The 14896-nt window shown below is 68.5% G+C and overlaps 1 protein-coding gene across 1 annotated transcript; it reads right to left on the reverse strand.

Moving 5' to 3' along the window:
* On the reverse strand, window positions 1-14742 carry CPT1B (carnitine palmitoyltransferase 1B). Its single transcript, XM_036401643.2, has 19 exons — window positions 14662-14742; window positions 13336-13498; window positions 13126-13265; window positions 12419-12590; window positions 11163-11264; window positions 10933-11070; window positions 10318-10395; window positions 10119-10226; window positions 9023-9107; window positions 8741-8936; window positions 6916-7101; window positions 5888-5993; window positions 4837-4953; window positions 4074-4238; window positions 3255-3389; window positions 2468-2620; window positions 904-1017; window positions 548-640; window positions 1-231 (listed from the first exon to the last, which is right to left on the reverse strand). Exons 2-19 carry the CDS (start codon window positions 13474-13476, stop codon window positions 142-144), a joined length of 2319 nt encoding a protein of 772 aa, XP_036257536.1. The 5' UTR covers window positions 13477-13498; window positions 14662-14742; the 3' UTR covers window positions 1-141.
* Window positions 14743-14896: the final 154 nt, after the last annotated feature.

The raw sequence follows: 14896 nt of genomic DNA on the forward strand, positions 1-14896 counted from the left end.
ATGGATCCAGCCCTGGCTGCACCCCACGGACGCCCCCGGGGTCCCCCCCGTGGCACGGCGGGGTCACACCAAGAGCCTTTATTGGGAGCGGGTCCGGGGCGGCGCCCCCCGGCCCCCCAAAGCCCCCGGGAGCCGCCGCGGTCACTTCCCGGCGGCGGGGGGGGGTTTGTCGAAGAGCGCCGCGATGTCCAGCATGGCCTGGCGGATGTTGCGGCCGAAACGCTGCGAGTCCTGCGGGCAGCACCGCTCAGAGCCCGCCCCGAGCGCCCAGAGGGAGACCCGAACCCCCCCCGTGCCCACCCTGGGGCCCCCCGGAGCTGGGGGATCCCCAGCACGGGCTGCACCCCGTGGGGGTGACCGGGATGTGGGGAGGGTCCCAGAGGATGGCCCTGGCATGGATGGGGTGGGGGTCCCACAGGAAGGGGAGGGGGGGGCAGGATGCAGCAGGGTTAGATCAGGGTCAGGGGCTGCCCCAGACCCACAGGTGACCCGCAGGTGACCCCACGGATTCTGGTAGAGCCCCCACCCAGCCCCGCTCCCCCCTCACCGTCTCGGGGCTGGAGAACTTGCTGGACACGTGGAAGGTGATGAGGTTCTCCCCGGCGATGATGTAGGACACCCCATAACCATCGTCTGCCACCTGCAAGGGGGGGAGAGGGGCCATGGGGCACCTGGGACCCACCTGGGGCACCCACCCGGGCTGTGGGCTTGGGCTGAAGCCCCCCGGGTCACCCATGTGGGGCTGGGGGCTCCCAGTGTGGGGCACCCCCGGCCCAAACCCACGGGGAGGACGCAGGACAGAGCCCACAGCCCCCCCGCACCCCAGTGCCCCCCGGTGCCCCACGGTGCCCCCCGGTGCCCCCCAGTGCCCCCCGGTGTCCCCCAGTGCCCCCTGGAGCTCACGGGGCCGAAGCCGCCGCCGCTGGAGACGTGGTTGGGGAATTTCTCGAGGTCGAACATCTTGAGCTGCTGCTGCGGGGTCTGGCTGGTGGAGAGGCGCCAGGGCTCTGACAGCACCTGTGGGGACACTCGCTGCACCCCGGGGCACCCCTGGGAGCCCCAGGGAACCCCACTGCACCCCACTGTACTCCACAGCACCCCAGGGAGCCCCAAGGAACCCCACTGCACCCCACTGTGCCCCATGGCACCCCAGGGAACCCCACTGTACCCCAGGGCACCCCAAGGAGCCCCACTGCACCCCACTGCGCCCCATGACTCCGCAGGGAACCCCACTGCACCCCACTGTACTCCACAGCACCCCAGGGAACCCCACTGCACCCCACTGCACCCCAGGGAACCCCAGGGCACCCCACTGTACTCCACAGCACCCCTGGGAGCCCCAAGGAACCCCACTGCACCCCACTGCACCCCAGGGAACCCGACAGCACCCCACTGCACCCCACGGCACCCCACGGCACCCCAGGGAACCCCACTGCACCCCATGGCTCCCCACTGCACCCCACTGTGCCCCATGGCACCCCACTGCACCCCAGTGCACCCCAGTGCACCCCAGTGTGCCCCATGGCACCCCAGCCCCAGAGCGGGACTCCACATGTGATGACACCAGGGTGGGTGGCAGTGCCCCCTTGTACCCCGCTGTGCCCTCCCGTGCCCCTCCCGGTGCCACTCTGCGTCCCCCTGTGCCCCCTTGCCCGTGTCCCACAGCGGCTCCACATGTGCTCCCCCATGTCCCCGCCTGCCCCCTCACGTCCCCCCGTGTCCCTCAGTGCCGTGTGCTGCTCCCCCTGTGCTCCCACCCGTGTCCTGTGTCACCCCCGTGCCGCTCGTGTCCCCCCATGCTCCCCCCCTCGTGTCCCTCAGTGCCACCCCCGTGTGCTGCTCCCACACTGCCCCCTCGTGTCCCTGTCCCCTTTGTGTCTCGTGTCCCTCAGTGTCCTGTGTGCTGCTCCCCCCGTGTCCCCATCCCATGTCCCTGTCCTGTGTCCTCATCCTGTGTCTCTGTCCCATGTCCCCTGTCCCGTGTCCCTCAGTGTCCCATGTGCTGCTCCCCCCGTGCCCTGCTGTGTCCCCATCCCGTGTCTCCGTCCCGTGTCCTCTCATGTTCCCGTCCCGTGTCCCCATCCCGTGTCCCTGTCCCGTGTCCCCTTCCCCTGTCCCCATCCTGTGTCCCTGTCCCTTCTCACTGTCCCGTGTCCCTATCCCGTGTCCCCTCACGTCACCGTCCCGTGTCCCGGTCCCGTGTCCCCTTCCCCTGTCCCTGTGCGTGTCCCTGTCCCATGACCCTGTCCCGTGTCCCCTCATGTCCCCATCCCACGTCCCTGTCCCGTGTCCTCTCATGTCCCCATCCCGTGTCCCTGTCCCGTGTCCTCTCATGTCCCCGTCCCGTGTCCCTGTCCCGTGTCCCCTCATGTCCCCATCCCGTGTCCCTGTCCCGTGTCCTCTCATGTCCCCGTCCCGTGTCCCCATCCCGTGTCCCCTGTCCCCGTGCGTGTCCCCCCGCGCTGACCTTGGCCAGGAAGGGGCTCTGCGTGCCCAGGTACCGCGACATCAGGTAGAGGCAGAAGAGGTGGCGGTCGATGCCCGCGCCGGTCATGGCGAGGCGATAGAGCTGCTGGTGCCTCTCGGCCGCCGCCTTGAACAGCTGCTGCCGCTCCGAGCGCTGCGGGTGAGCCCCAAATTACACCCAAAGCTGCACCCCAAACCTGCACCCCAAACTGAGCCCAAACCTGCACCCCAAACTGAGCCCAAAGCAGAACCCCGGCACAGCCCCAAACCTGCACCTTGAACAGCTGCTGCCGCTCTGAGCGCTGGGGGGTCCAGGGGGGAGCTGGACTCCAAACTGAACCCAAAACTGACCCCCCAAACCAGAACCCCAAACTGAACCCAAACTGGAACCCCAAACTGAACCCAAACCTGGACCCTGCCACAGCCCCCAGATCTGCACCTTGAACAGACACTGCCCCTCCAAGCGCTGGGGGGTCCGGGGTGGGGCTGGACTCCAAACTGAACCCCAACACACCCCCAAACCCGCTCCCCAAACCTGTACCCCAAATCTGCACCTTGAGCAGCTGCTGCTGCTGCCCCTCTGCATGCTGGGGAGGGGCTGGGGAACTGCACCCCAAACTGCACCCCAAACTGCACCCCAAACAGGCACCCGGCACCCTGTGAGGGACAGGAATCTCTGTGAGGGATGGGGACCCCCGGCAGGGATGGGGACCCCCTGAGTGATGGGGACCCCCGGGAGGGTGTGGAGGATCCCCAGGCCGGCCCCGTGTCGCTCCCGGGGCACTCACGCTGCGCCGGGTGTCGGCCATGCTGCGCACGAAGGCCGTGGCCTCGGAGGTGCAGGAGCGCACGGTCTCGGTGCGGCCCTCGCGGAACAGCCGCGTCATGGACGCCTCGTAGGTCAGGCAGAAGGAGCCCTTGTCCTGCGGGGATGGCGGCGTGGGGACACGGCGTCATGGGCCTGGCTCGTCCCAGTGCCCGCCTGCTGCTGTCACACCCCTCCTCGTCTGGCCACGGCCCCGCCCTGCGCCCGGGACACATCCCATCCTTCCCTGGCCCTGCGCCACCCTATCCCATGGACCCCATCCCATCCCATCCCATCCCCTCCCATCCCATCCCATCCCCTCCCATCCCCTCCCATCCCATCCCCTCCCATCCTTATCCCATCCCATCCCATCCCATCCCATCCCATCCCATCCCCTCCCATCCTTATCCCATCCCCTCCCATCCCATCCCATCCCATCCCATCCCCTCCCATCCCCTCCCATCCCATCCCATCCCATCCCCTCCCATCCCCTCCCATCCCATCCCATCCCATCCTATCCTATCCCATCCCATCCCATCCCATCCTATCCCATCCCCTCCCCTCCCATCCCCTCCCATCCCATCCCATCCCATCCCATCCCATCCCATCCCATCCCATCCCATCCCCTTCCATCCCATCCCCTCCCATCCCCTCCCATCCCATCCCATCCCATCCCATCCCATCCCATCCCATCCCATCCCATCCCATCCCATCCCATCCCATCCCATCCCCTCCCATCCCATCCCACCCCGTTATCCCACCCCACAGATCCCATTCCCGCAGCTCCGTTCCCGTCGCTCACTCGGAAGTGTGCCAGCTGCAGGGCGATCTGGATGAAGGCGTCGGGGCTGGTGCGGCAGCGCTTGATGAGCCCCTTGCCGAAGGTGGAGAACGGGAAGCAGCAGAAATCCACGTCCTCTGCCAGCGCCCGCGCCACGCGCAGCGACGCCTCGATGGCCGCCACCGCCTGGGGACACCGAATGGCATGGCACAGCATGGCACGGCATGGCACCTGAACCTGTGCCCACACCTGAACCTGTGCCCACGCCACGCGCAGCGACGCCTCGATGGCCGCCACCGCCTGGGGACACGGCACGGCATGGCACGGCATGGCACGGCATGGCACGGCATGGCACGGCATGGCACCCTCACCTGCGCCCACACCTGAACCTGTGCCCACACCTGAACCTGTGCCCGAGCCATCCACAGTGACGCCTCGATGGCTGCCACCACCTGGGGACATGGCACGGCATGGCACGGCATGGCATGGCACCCTCACCTGTGCCCACACCTGTACCCACACCCAAGCTACCCGCAGCAATGCCTTGATGGCTGCCACCCCTTGGGGACATGGCATGGCATGGCATGGCACGGCATGGCACCCTCACCTGTGCCCACACCTGAACCTGTGCCCTCACCTGTGCCCACAGCTGAGCCACCCACAGTGACCCTTGGATGGCTGCCACCGCCTGGGGACACGGCACAGCACGGCATGGCACAGCATTCACCTGTGCCCTCACCCTCACCTGTAGCTGTCCCCGCCCTGTCCCCGCCCTGTCACCCACCTCGGGGGGGATGTCCCACTGCAGGCGCTGGGGGGGGGCCAGCTGCCACCTGGGGTCCCCCTTGCAGTGCCCCCCCTCCGTGTAGCCCAGCTGGAACGTGTCCGTGGCCAGCATGAACTGGGGGGGACAGGGGGCGTTGGGGAGGGGGCAACGACCCCCGGCCCCCAAAACCCCCGGCCCCACAACTCCATAACTCCCAGCGCCCCAATTCCAAGATCCGCCCGGACCCCAAACCCCCAGGACCCTCAACCCCCCAATCCATGACCGCCCCAACCCCGAATTCCCAAGACCCCCGATCGCCCGATTCTGTGCCCCCAGACCTGCAATTCCATGGCCCCCCAACCCCTGAGCTCCCCAAACCCCAAATCCCCAGGCCCCCTGACCTCCCAATCCCATGACCCTCCAACACCCAAATCCCCAAATCCCTTGGCCCCCAGTTCCATGGTCCCCCAAACCCCAAATCCCCAAGGCCCGGGCCCCTGATCCCCCAATTCCATGGGCCCCCAACACCTGAGCTCCCCAAACCCCAAATCCCCAAGGCCCTGGCCTCTGATCCCCCAATTCCATGGGCCCCCAACCCTGGAGCTCCCCAAACCCCGAATCCCCAAATCCCCAAGCTCCTCAACCCCGCAATCCCCCCCGGCTCCTGCAAGCCTCTCAAACGCCCCTGTCCCCCAAAGCTCCCATCACCCCAACTCCCTGAGCCCCCCAATTCCAAGCCCTCAGAGCCCCCCAGCCCCCCAGAATCCCGACCCTTACCCCGCACAGCCCCGGGCAGAACCCCCACATCCGCTCCCCCTCCCCACCCCCAAACGGGGTCCCCAGCCTTGGGGGGCCTCATAGGGGTCCCCCCTGAGGGTCCCCAGTCTGGGGGTGCCTGGCAGGGGTCCCCAGCCCTTGGGGCGCCCCATGGGGTCCCCATCAGGGGGTCCCCAGCCCGGGCACCCCCAGCCCTGGGGTGCCCCACCGGATGGTTGCCCGTGCCGGGGGTGCCCCATTGGGGGTGTCCCTGCCCCATTTGGGGTGTCTCCACCCGGGGGTGCCCCGGTACCTCCCAGAGGTGCCCCATGATGGGGGCGTCGGCCCAGGAGTGCTCGGCGTTGGCCCCGACCTTGCCGTTCTTGTAGACCACGAGCGTGAAGGACTTGTCGAACCAGCTGGGGGCGGCACGGGGGGTTTGGGGGGGTTTGGGGAGGGTTTGGGGAGGGTTTGGGGGGCACTGGGGGGGCAGGGGGCACCGGGAGGGAGGAGGGCAAGAGGGGGATTTGGGGAGATGGCAGGGGAAGGTGGGGGGTTGAAGGGGCAGGGGGGGTGTTTGGGGTCTCAGCAGGGTTTTGGGGTGCCCACAGGTGGTGGGAGCAGCAGGGATGGGGTGCTGGGGGTCTGATGGTGCTAGGGGGGGGTCTGGGAATGAGTCTGGGATTGTAGGATGGGGGTGCTGAGGGTGCTGGGCTGGGATTTGGGGTCCCAGCAGGGTTTTGGGGTGCCCATCGGTCACAGCAGTGCAATGGGGACTTGGGTGATGGGGTCTGGGGGGGCTGGGGATGATGGGGGGGGTTCAAAGGGGCTGTGAGGGGGTCCTGGGGGTGTCTTTGGGGTGCTCACCGTCAGAAGAGTGCCTGTGCAGCAGGGCCTGGGCTGGGAGGGGGTTTGGGGTGTCTGGGGGTATTTGTGGCTGTCTGTGGGTGTTTGGGGTGCAGCTTTGGGGTCCTGGGGGTGGTTTTGGGGTGTGCACTGGTCATAGCAGCGGCCGTGCAGCGGGGACGGGGCTGGGTGGGGATTTGGGGTGTTTGGGGTGTCTGTGGGTACCCGGAGCAGGTTTTGGGGTCTGGGGGTGTTCTGCCTCACGCACCGGTCGTAGCAGCGGCCGTGCAGCAGGGACGGGGCTGGGTGGGTGTTTGGGGTGTCTGTGGGTACCCGGAGCAGGTTTTGGGGTGTCCTGGCTCACGCACCGGTCGTAGCAGCGGCCGTGCAGCAGGGATGGAGCTGGGTGGGTGTTTGGGGTGTTTGAGGTGTCTGTGGGTGTCTGTGGGTACCCGGGGCAGGTTTTGGGGTTTTGGGGTGTCCTGGCTCACGCACCGGTCGTAGCAGCGGCCGTGCAGCAGGGACTTGGCGTAGGCGTCCATGCAGCCGGGCCGGGCGGGCTCCTGGCCGTGCTCGTCCTCGTCCAGCGTCAGGAAGAAGGCGGCGCGCTCGATGGCGTCCAGGGCCGCCTTGTTGGGGCCGCGGCTGAAGAACCGCGCCCGCGCCTCGGCCCACGGCACCCTGGGCAGCCCCGGTCAGCGCGGGGCATCCCGCATCGAGCACCCCGCACCGGGCAGAGCCGGGCACCCCGCACCGGGCAGAGCCGGGCATCCCGCACCGGGCACCCTGCACCGGGCATCCCGCACCGGGCAGAGCCGGGCACCCCGCATCGAGCACCCCGCACCGGGCAGAGCCGGGCACCCCGCACCGGGCATCCCGCACCGGGCATCCCGCACCAGGCAGAGCTGGGCACCCCGCACCGGGCACCCCGCACCGGGCAGAGCCGGGCACCCCGCACCAGGCACCCCGCACCGGGCAGAGCTGGGCACCCCGCACCGGGCACCCCGCACCGGGCATCCCGCACCGGGATAGGGACAGGGATGGGGACAGGATGGGGACAGGATGGGGACAGGGATGGGGACAGGGATGGGGACAGGACGGGGACAGGGATGGGGACAGGGATGGGGACAGGACAGGGACAGGACGGGGACAGGACGGGGACAGGATGGGGACAGGGATGGGGACAGGGATGGGGACAGGGATGGGGACAGGATGGGGACAGGGATGGGGACAGGACGGGGATAGGATGGGGACAGGGATGGGGACAGGATGGGTCAGGATGGGGACAGGGATGGGGACAGGACGGGGATAGGATGGGGACAGGGATGGGGACAGGGATGGGGACAGGATGGGGACAGGATGGGTCAGGATGGGGACAGGGATGGGGACAGGACGGGGATAGGATGGGGACAGGGATGGGGACAGGATGGGGACAGGATGGGTCAGGATGGGGACAGGGATGGGGACAGGATGGGGACAGGATGGGGACAGGGATGGGGACAGGACGGGGACAGGACGGGGACAGGACGGGGACAGGGATGGGGACAGGATGGGGACAGGACGCCCTGGTGGCCCAGGGTTCCCAACACTCCGGGTGTTCCCAGTATCCCCAGTGTGCCCATTTTCCCCGGAGTTCCCAGGAGCCCATTATGCCCAGCATCCCCAGTATTCCCAGTATGGCCATTGCTCCCCTTATTCCCAGTGTTCCCGGTGTTTCCAGTATGCCCAGCATGCCCATTATCCCCGGAGTTCCCAGAGTTACCAGGTGCCCAATGTCTCCATTATCTCCATCATTCCTGGTGTTCCTGATGTTCCCAGAGCTCCCAGGTGCCCAGCATCCCAGTATGCCCAACATTCCCATTATTCCCATTATTCCCAGAGTTCCCAGGTGCCCAGCATCCCAGTATGCCCAACATTCCCATTATTCCCAGAGTTCCTGGTACTTCCAGGTGCTCAGTGTCTCCAGTATCCCCATTATTATTCCCATTATTCCCATTATTCCCAGAGCTCCCAGGTGGCCAGCATCCCCAATATCCCCATTATTATTTCCATTATCCCCAGTGTTCCCAGAGCTCCCAGGTGCCCAGTATCCCCAGTATTCCCATTATTTCCATTATCCCCAGTGTTCCCAGAGCTCCCAGGTGCCCAGTATCCCCAGTATCCCCAGTATTCCCATTATTCCCGGTGTTCCCAGAGCTCCCAGGTGCCCAGTGTCCCCAGCATCCCCAGTATCCCCGTTATTGCCGGAGTTCCCAGGTGCCCAGCACATCCCGGTACGCCCAACACCCCCGCCATTCCCGTCGTTCCCAGTGCCTCACACCTTTCCCCGGCCGTGAGCGCCGCCAGCCGCTCCTCGCCGGGCTGCGGGGGCGAGGGATCCTCCAGGATCCTCTGGAATTGCATCTCCAGGTCGGCGGGCGGCAGCACCTGCCCCCCGTAGTACAGCCACACCTTGTAGTAGCGGCCCTTGTGGTACACGGCCAGGTGTTTGCTGTCGGTCAGGTGCAGCAGCGTGTCTGGGGGGGCACGGGGGGGTCAGGGCGGCGGGGACCCCCGGGACCCCCCCCCCCCCCCGGCGCGGTGCCGCCCCCCGGGCCCGTACCCGTCTCCTTTCCCGGGATGCGGGTGGTGTTGAACATCCGCTCCGACTGGTACGAGCACATGGGCACCACGCCCAGGGCCATCATCTGGGGGGGACACGGCTCAGGGGGGCTCGGGGGGGGGCGGTGTCCCCATCTCTGCCGCTGCCACCCCCGCTCCGCGCCCCCCGGCAGCCCCGTGTGGCACCGCCCGGCTTCCGCCCCGCGGGGCTCTGCCGGGAGCCCCGAATCCATGGGGTCCCCACGGCTCCCTCCACCCCACGGGACCCCCAGGATCCCCCCATCCCCTGAGACCCCCCAAAAACCCCATCCCCCTGGGACCCCCCAAACCCCCATCCCCTGAGACCCCCCAAAAACCCCATCCCCTGAGACCCCCCAAAAACCCCATCCCCCTGGGACCCCCCCAAACCCCCATCCCCTGAGACCCCCCAAAAACCCCATCCCCTGAGACCCCCCAAAAACCCCATCACCCTGGGACCCCCCAAACCCCCATCCCCTGAGACCCCCCAAAAACCCCATCCCCCTGAGACCCCCCAAACCCCCATCACCCTGGGACCACCAAAAAACCCCATCCCCCTGGGACCCCCCCAAACCCCCATCCCCCTGGGACCACCTAAAAACCCCATCCCCCTGAGACCCCCCAAACCCCCATCACCCTGGGACCCCCCAAACCCCCATCACCCTGGGACCCCCCAAACCCCCATCCCCCTGGGACCACCTAAAAACCCCATCCCCCTGGGACGCCCCAGCTCCCCATCAATCTGGGAACCCCCAGCTCCCCCATCCCCCTGGGACCCCCCAGGTCCCGCATCCCCCTGGGACCCCCCCAAACCCCCATCCCCCTGGGAACCTTCCCAAACCCCCATCTCCCTGAGACCCCCAGCCCCCCCATCCCCCTGGGGCCCCTCAGCTCCCCCGACCCCCTGCGACCCCCCAAACCCCCATCCCCTGGGACCTCCCCAGCTCCATTGGGGCCCCCCAGTCCCCCCTCACCGGGGGTCTCCCCCCATTCCAGCTGCTGCCGGTACAGCTGGACCACATTCACCCCCTCCCCCCGGGACCCCCTGGACCCCCTCCAAGCCCCCAGGCCCCCCTCACCGGGGGGATCTCGCCCCGGTCCAGCCGCCGCCGGTAGAGCAGGATGGAGTGCACCACGTTGGCCGCCCGCGCAGCCTGGATGCGGCTGGGGGTCACGTACAGGAAATCCTGGGGACAAGGGACACGGTGCGTGTCGCGGGGGGTGCCGGGGGGGTCCCCGGGGGCGTTTGGGGGTGCCCCATCCCCCTTCAGCCCTTACCATGGCGTAGTAGTTGCTGTTGACCATGAGGGGGCTGCGGCCGCGCAGGTAAACGTACTCCTCCCACCAGTCACTGACCTGCGGGGACGGGGACAGGGACAGGGACAGGGACAGGGGACAGGGGACAGGGACAGGGATGGAGAGAGGGAACCGGGAAAGGCCACAGGGAGGGGGACATGGGGTAGGGGACAGAAATGGAGACAAGGAATGGGGACAGGAGACAGGGAGATGGGAGAGGGACAGGGATAGGGATAAGGGTGAGGGGACAGGGATGAGGACCGGGGACAAGGGATAGGGGACAGGAACGGGGATGGGAACAGGGACAGGAATGGGGGACAGGGACAAGGGTTAGGAGGCAGGAAAGTGGACAGGAGACAGGGGGAAGGGACAGGGATGGTGAGAGGTGGAAGGGACAGAGATAGGGATGGGGACAGGAGAAAGGGACAGAAACAAGGGACAGTGACGGGGGACAGGATCCTCTGCCCCTACCGCTCCAGCCAGGACACCCAGGAGATCCCAAATCCCTCCTCATGCTGCCGGGAGGGGACACCAGTTCCGGGGTCACCACCCCAAAGGCCGCGGGGTCCCCGTGTCCCCGGGTGCCCCCACACTCACATAGTTGGTTGTCCACCAGGACTTGAGGCGCAGGTACCGCTGCAGCCGCGGCGCCGTCTTCTCCTGGAACTCCTTGGCCAGCGCCTCCATCTCCCGGAATTTGTCATCGTCCAGGAGCGGCCGCACCGACTCCAGGTACTGCGGGGAGGGGACACGGGGTGACCCCCCCGCCACCGCCACCGCCACCGCCGGGCACCCCTCGGGCCCCCAGCCCCACGGGGGCGGCGTACCCGAGTGATGGTGGCTTTCACGGGGGGCACCGGCAGCTTGGGAAGGGAGCTCTGGAAGCTGTAGAGGAGGGGCTTGCGGATGGACATGACCTTCATCACCGCCTGCGGGAGCGGCAGCAGCGGCAGGAGGAGGAGGAGGAGGAGAGATGGGGTGAGGATCCACGGCTCCCACAGCTCCCAAAAAACTCCAGGCACCCACAGCACCCAAAGCTCCTACACCGGCCACAGCTCCCACAGCTCCCAAAAAATCCACGGCTACCAAAACCCCCATGGCTCCCAGAGCTTCAACAGCGCCCACGGCACCCAAAGTTCCCACAGCTCCCATAGCATCTGTGGCTGCCACAGCACCCAAAACTCCCTGTTCCCAAAGCACCCAAGGCTCCCGCACCTTCCAAGGCTCCCACAGCTCCCAAAGCTCCCCGAGTTTCCACAGCTCCCACGGCACCCAAAGCTCCCACAGCTCCCAGAAAACTCCAGGCACCCACGGCTCCCAAAGCACCCACATCTCCCAAAGCTCCCACAGCACCCACAGCTCCTACACCAGTCACAGCTCCCACAGCTCCCAGAACATCCATGTCTCCCATGGCTCCAACAGCTCCCACATCTCCAACAGCTCCCACATCTCCCACAGTTCCCAAAGCTCCTACAGCTCCCACATCTCCCAAAGCTCCCACATCTCCCAAAGCTCCCACATTTCCCAAAACACCCAAAGCTCCCACTTCTCCCTCAGTTCCCAAAGCTCCCACTTCTCCCACATCTCCCAAAGCTCCCACATCTCCCAAAGCTCCCCCATCTCCCACAGCTCAAACAGCTCCCACAGCTCCAACAACTCCCATGGGATCCATGGCACTCAAAGCTCCCAAACCAGCCACAGCTCCCAGAGCTCCCACAGCTCCAACAGCTTCCACAACTCCATGGCATCTGTGGCTCCCATGGCACCCAAAACTCCCACAGCCCCCAAATCTCCCAAAGCATCCACGGCACCCAAAACTCCCAAAGCTCCCACATCTCCCAAAGCTCCCACTTCTCCCTCAGTTCCCAAAGCTCCCACAGCTCCCACATCTCCCAAAGCTCCTACAGCTCCCAAAGCATCCACGGCACCCAAAACTCCCAAAGCTCCCACAGCAGCCAGAGCTCCCAGAGCTCCCACAGCTCCAATAGCTCCCACAGTTCCCAAAGCCCCCACAGTTCCCAAAGCCCCCACATGTCCCACGGCCCCCACATGTCCCGCATCTCCCGGTGCGGGTGCCGCTCACAATCCAGAGGCGGGTGCTGCGGCTCATGCGCCCGTGGGGCTCAAACATCCAGCCGTGGTAGGAGAGCAGCAGGCGGAGCAGCCTCCGGAAGAGCAGCACGGCCGCCAGCCAGGCCCCCGTGGAGAACACCACGGTGCTGACCACGGTCTGCGCCTGGGGGGTCAGCGCCTCGCTGGGGACACGCGGGGGACACGGCCTCAGCGCTGGGGACAGCGCGGGTGGCATCCCTGGAGGGTGTCCCCAGGTGGGGCTGTGCCCCTGGTGGCACTCCCAGGGAATGTCCCCAGGTGGGGCGGTACCTGTGGAGTGGGACCCGCGGGGATGTCCCTGCGTGGGGTCCCTTGAGGGACATCCCCAAATGGAGATGTCACAGGCCTCCTGCACCCTCTGGGGGTGGGGGTCCCTCTGTGGGGTGGGATTCCTTGAGGGACATCCCCTAAATGGAGCCATCACAGGCCTCCTGCACCCTCTGGGCCTTGGGGTCCCTCCGTGGGGTGGGACCCCTTGAGGGACATCCCCAATGGGGCGGGGATGTGCAGGGTGGAGCCCCCAGGGCTGGCCCGGGCCCCCACGGCCACGCTGGGTCTGGGGTCTGTCCCTGGGACACTGCCGGGGGTCCCTGCGGGCTGTCCCCACCGCGGGCTGTCCCCACCGCGGGCTGTCCCCCCGCGCTGGCCGTGCCGTGTCCCGGCCCGTGTCCCGCTCACCTGCGGGGCAGCCAGTGCTGGATGCGGGCGATGAGCCCCAGGGACGGATCCACCTGGCAGTAGCAGGAGCCGGCGGTGGCCATCACCACCACCATCCAGCTGGAGGGCGACGCGGGGTACACGCCGGTCAGGAAGCTGTTCTGTGGGCACAGCGGGGTCACGGGGGCACGGGCGGCCGCCACGGGAGGGGACACGGGCGGCCGAGCCCACCTTGGCGCGGACCAAGCGCTTCTTCCATGAGTGCACGACGGCCAGGTAGAGCTGGCGCACGGCCTCGCGGCTCAGGTGGAAGTCCAAGCCCTCGGGGGTGACCGTGAACTGGAAGGCCACGGCCTGGTGAGCTTCCGCCATCCTGGGGACCCGCCGGTGACACCTGCGGGGGGACACCGGCCCGGTGGGCGGGGGGACGGCCACCCCCGGCACGGGACCTGGGGGCGGAGGGGGCACCGCGGGGACGGAGGGGACAGCGGTGCCCCGGCCGGTGTCCCCGGGGCGGGGCCAGCCCGGCGGCGGCCCCCGGGAGCCCCGGGCCGCGTCACGGCGGTGTCACGGCGGCGTCACGTGGCGCTGGCCCGGCGCCCACTGAGGGAAGGGTCAGCGCTGTCACCGCCGCCAGCGCGGCCCCGGAGGGGACATCGGGGAGGACAGCCCGGCCCCCGCGCCCCCGCACGTGGCACACGCCGTCCCCTGCCCCGCGTCCCCTGCGGGAGCGCGGGAGGGGCGGCACGGACACGGCCGGGGGCCTCGGGGTGCCACCAAGCCCCTGAGACACCACGGGGATCCTGGAGACCCCCCCCGCTCCGGGGGTTGCCACAAAGCACCCCCGGCTCTGGGACCCCCCGGTGCGGGCACAGCCAGGGCCGAGCCCCGAGGCGTCGGGGGGTGACCCCCCTGTCCCCAACACGGGCACCTTTCCCACGGTGGCCTTGGGCTGAGGGTGACAGCCACGACCCGATCACGGCGGGGCTGCTGCGCCCTCTGCACCTCGTGCGGTCACCACCCTGCGCCCCATGGCACCCCATGGCACCCCACGGCACGGCCTGGCCCGGCACGGCACACCTGGGCATTAAACCACATCCCCAGCGCTGCAGGGCGCCGCGGCACTGCCGCTGCCCGGCTGTGTGTCACCGCCCTGTGTCACCGCCCTGTGTCACCGCCCTGTGTCACCCCGCGGGGCACCGTGGCACGGCCCTGCCCGCCCCTCTGCGGCGGGTGGCACCGGGGACACTCCCGCCGTGTCCCCCCGCCCCGCCCAAGGTCACCGCGGCTCCGGGGCCGGGATGCGCAGCCCCGGGACGGCCCCGCCTGTCCCCCCCCCGCGTGGGGCCGGGCCCCGCTCCGGGACCCCGGGCGGTGACACCGCCAGGGCACCCGCGGAGGGGACCCCGGACACGCGGGGGGCGCGGGGGTGGCTCCGCACGGACACGCGTGGGAGGCGGCGCCGGGCGCGACGCCCCGGGAGGGACCGGGGGATGCCGGTACCGGGGGCGCCCCCGCGCGTGGGTCCCGTCGCGCCCCCTCCCCGGGGCCCGGTACCTGCGTGGGCAGCGCGGGGGCCGCGGCTCCGCGGGACGGCGGCTCCTGCGGCCGCGGCAGCCGGCAGCCGGTAACCGGACACCGGCGGGGGCCGGGCGGAGCCGCTCCGCCCCCGGGGGGACCGCGACACCCGGGGGGACCCCGACACACCGGGACGGCAGCGGCAGCGCGGGGGGACCCGGATCCCGGGACACGGAGCGGTGTCCCGGGGGACAGCGGCATCCCGGGAATGCGA

Source organism: Molothrus ater, chromosome 5 (genome assembly GCF_012460135.2).
Source record: "Molothrus ater isolate BHLD 08-10-18 breed brown headed cowbird chromosome 5, BPBGC_Mater_1.1, whole genome shotgun sequence".
Classification (NCBI taxonomy): domain Eukaryota; kingdom Metazoa; phylum Chordata; class Aves; order Passeriformes; family Icteridae; genus Molothrus; species Molothrus ater.

Excerpts from the sequence above, each read along its gene's own strand:
- CPT1B (XM_036401643.2), bottom strand. The coding sequence starts at position 13,476 with ATGGCGGAAGCTCACCAGGCCGTGGCCTTCCAGTTCACGGTCACCCCC. Across the intron at positions 13,266-13,335 it reads AGCGCTTGGTCCGCGCCAAG|AACAGCTTCCTGACCGGCGT; the intron begins GTGGGCTCGGCC and ends CTGTGCCCACAG. Across the intron at positions 11,265-12,418 it reads GCAGCACCCGCCTCTGGATT|GCGGTGATGAAGGTCATGTC; the intron begins GTGAGCGGCACC and ends CCGCTCCCGCAG.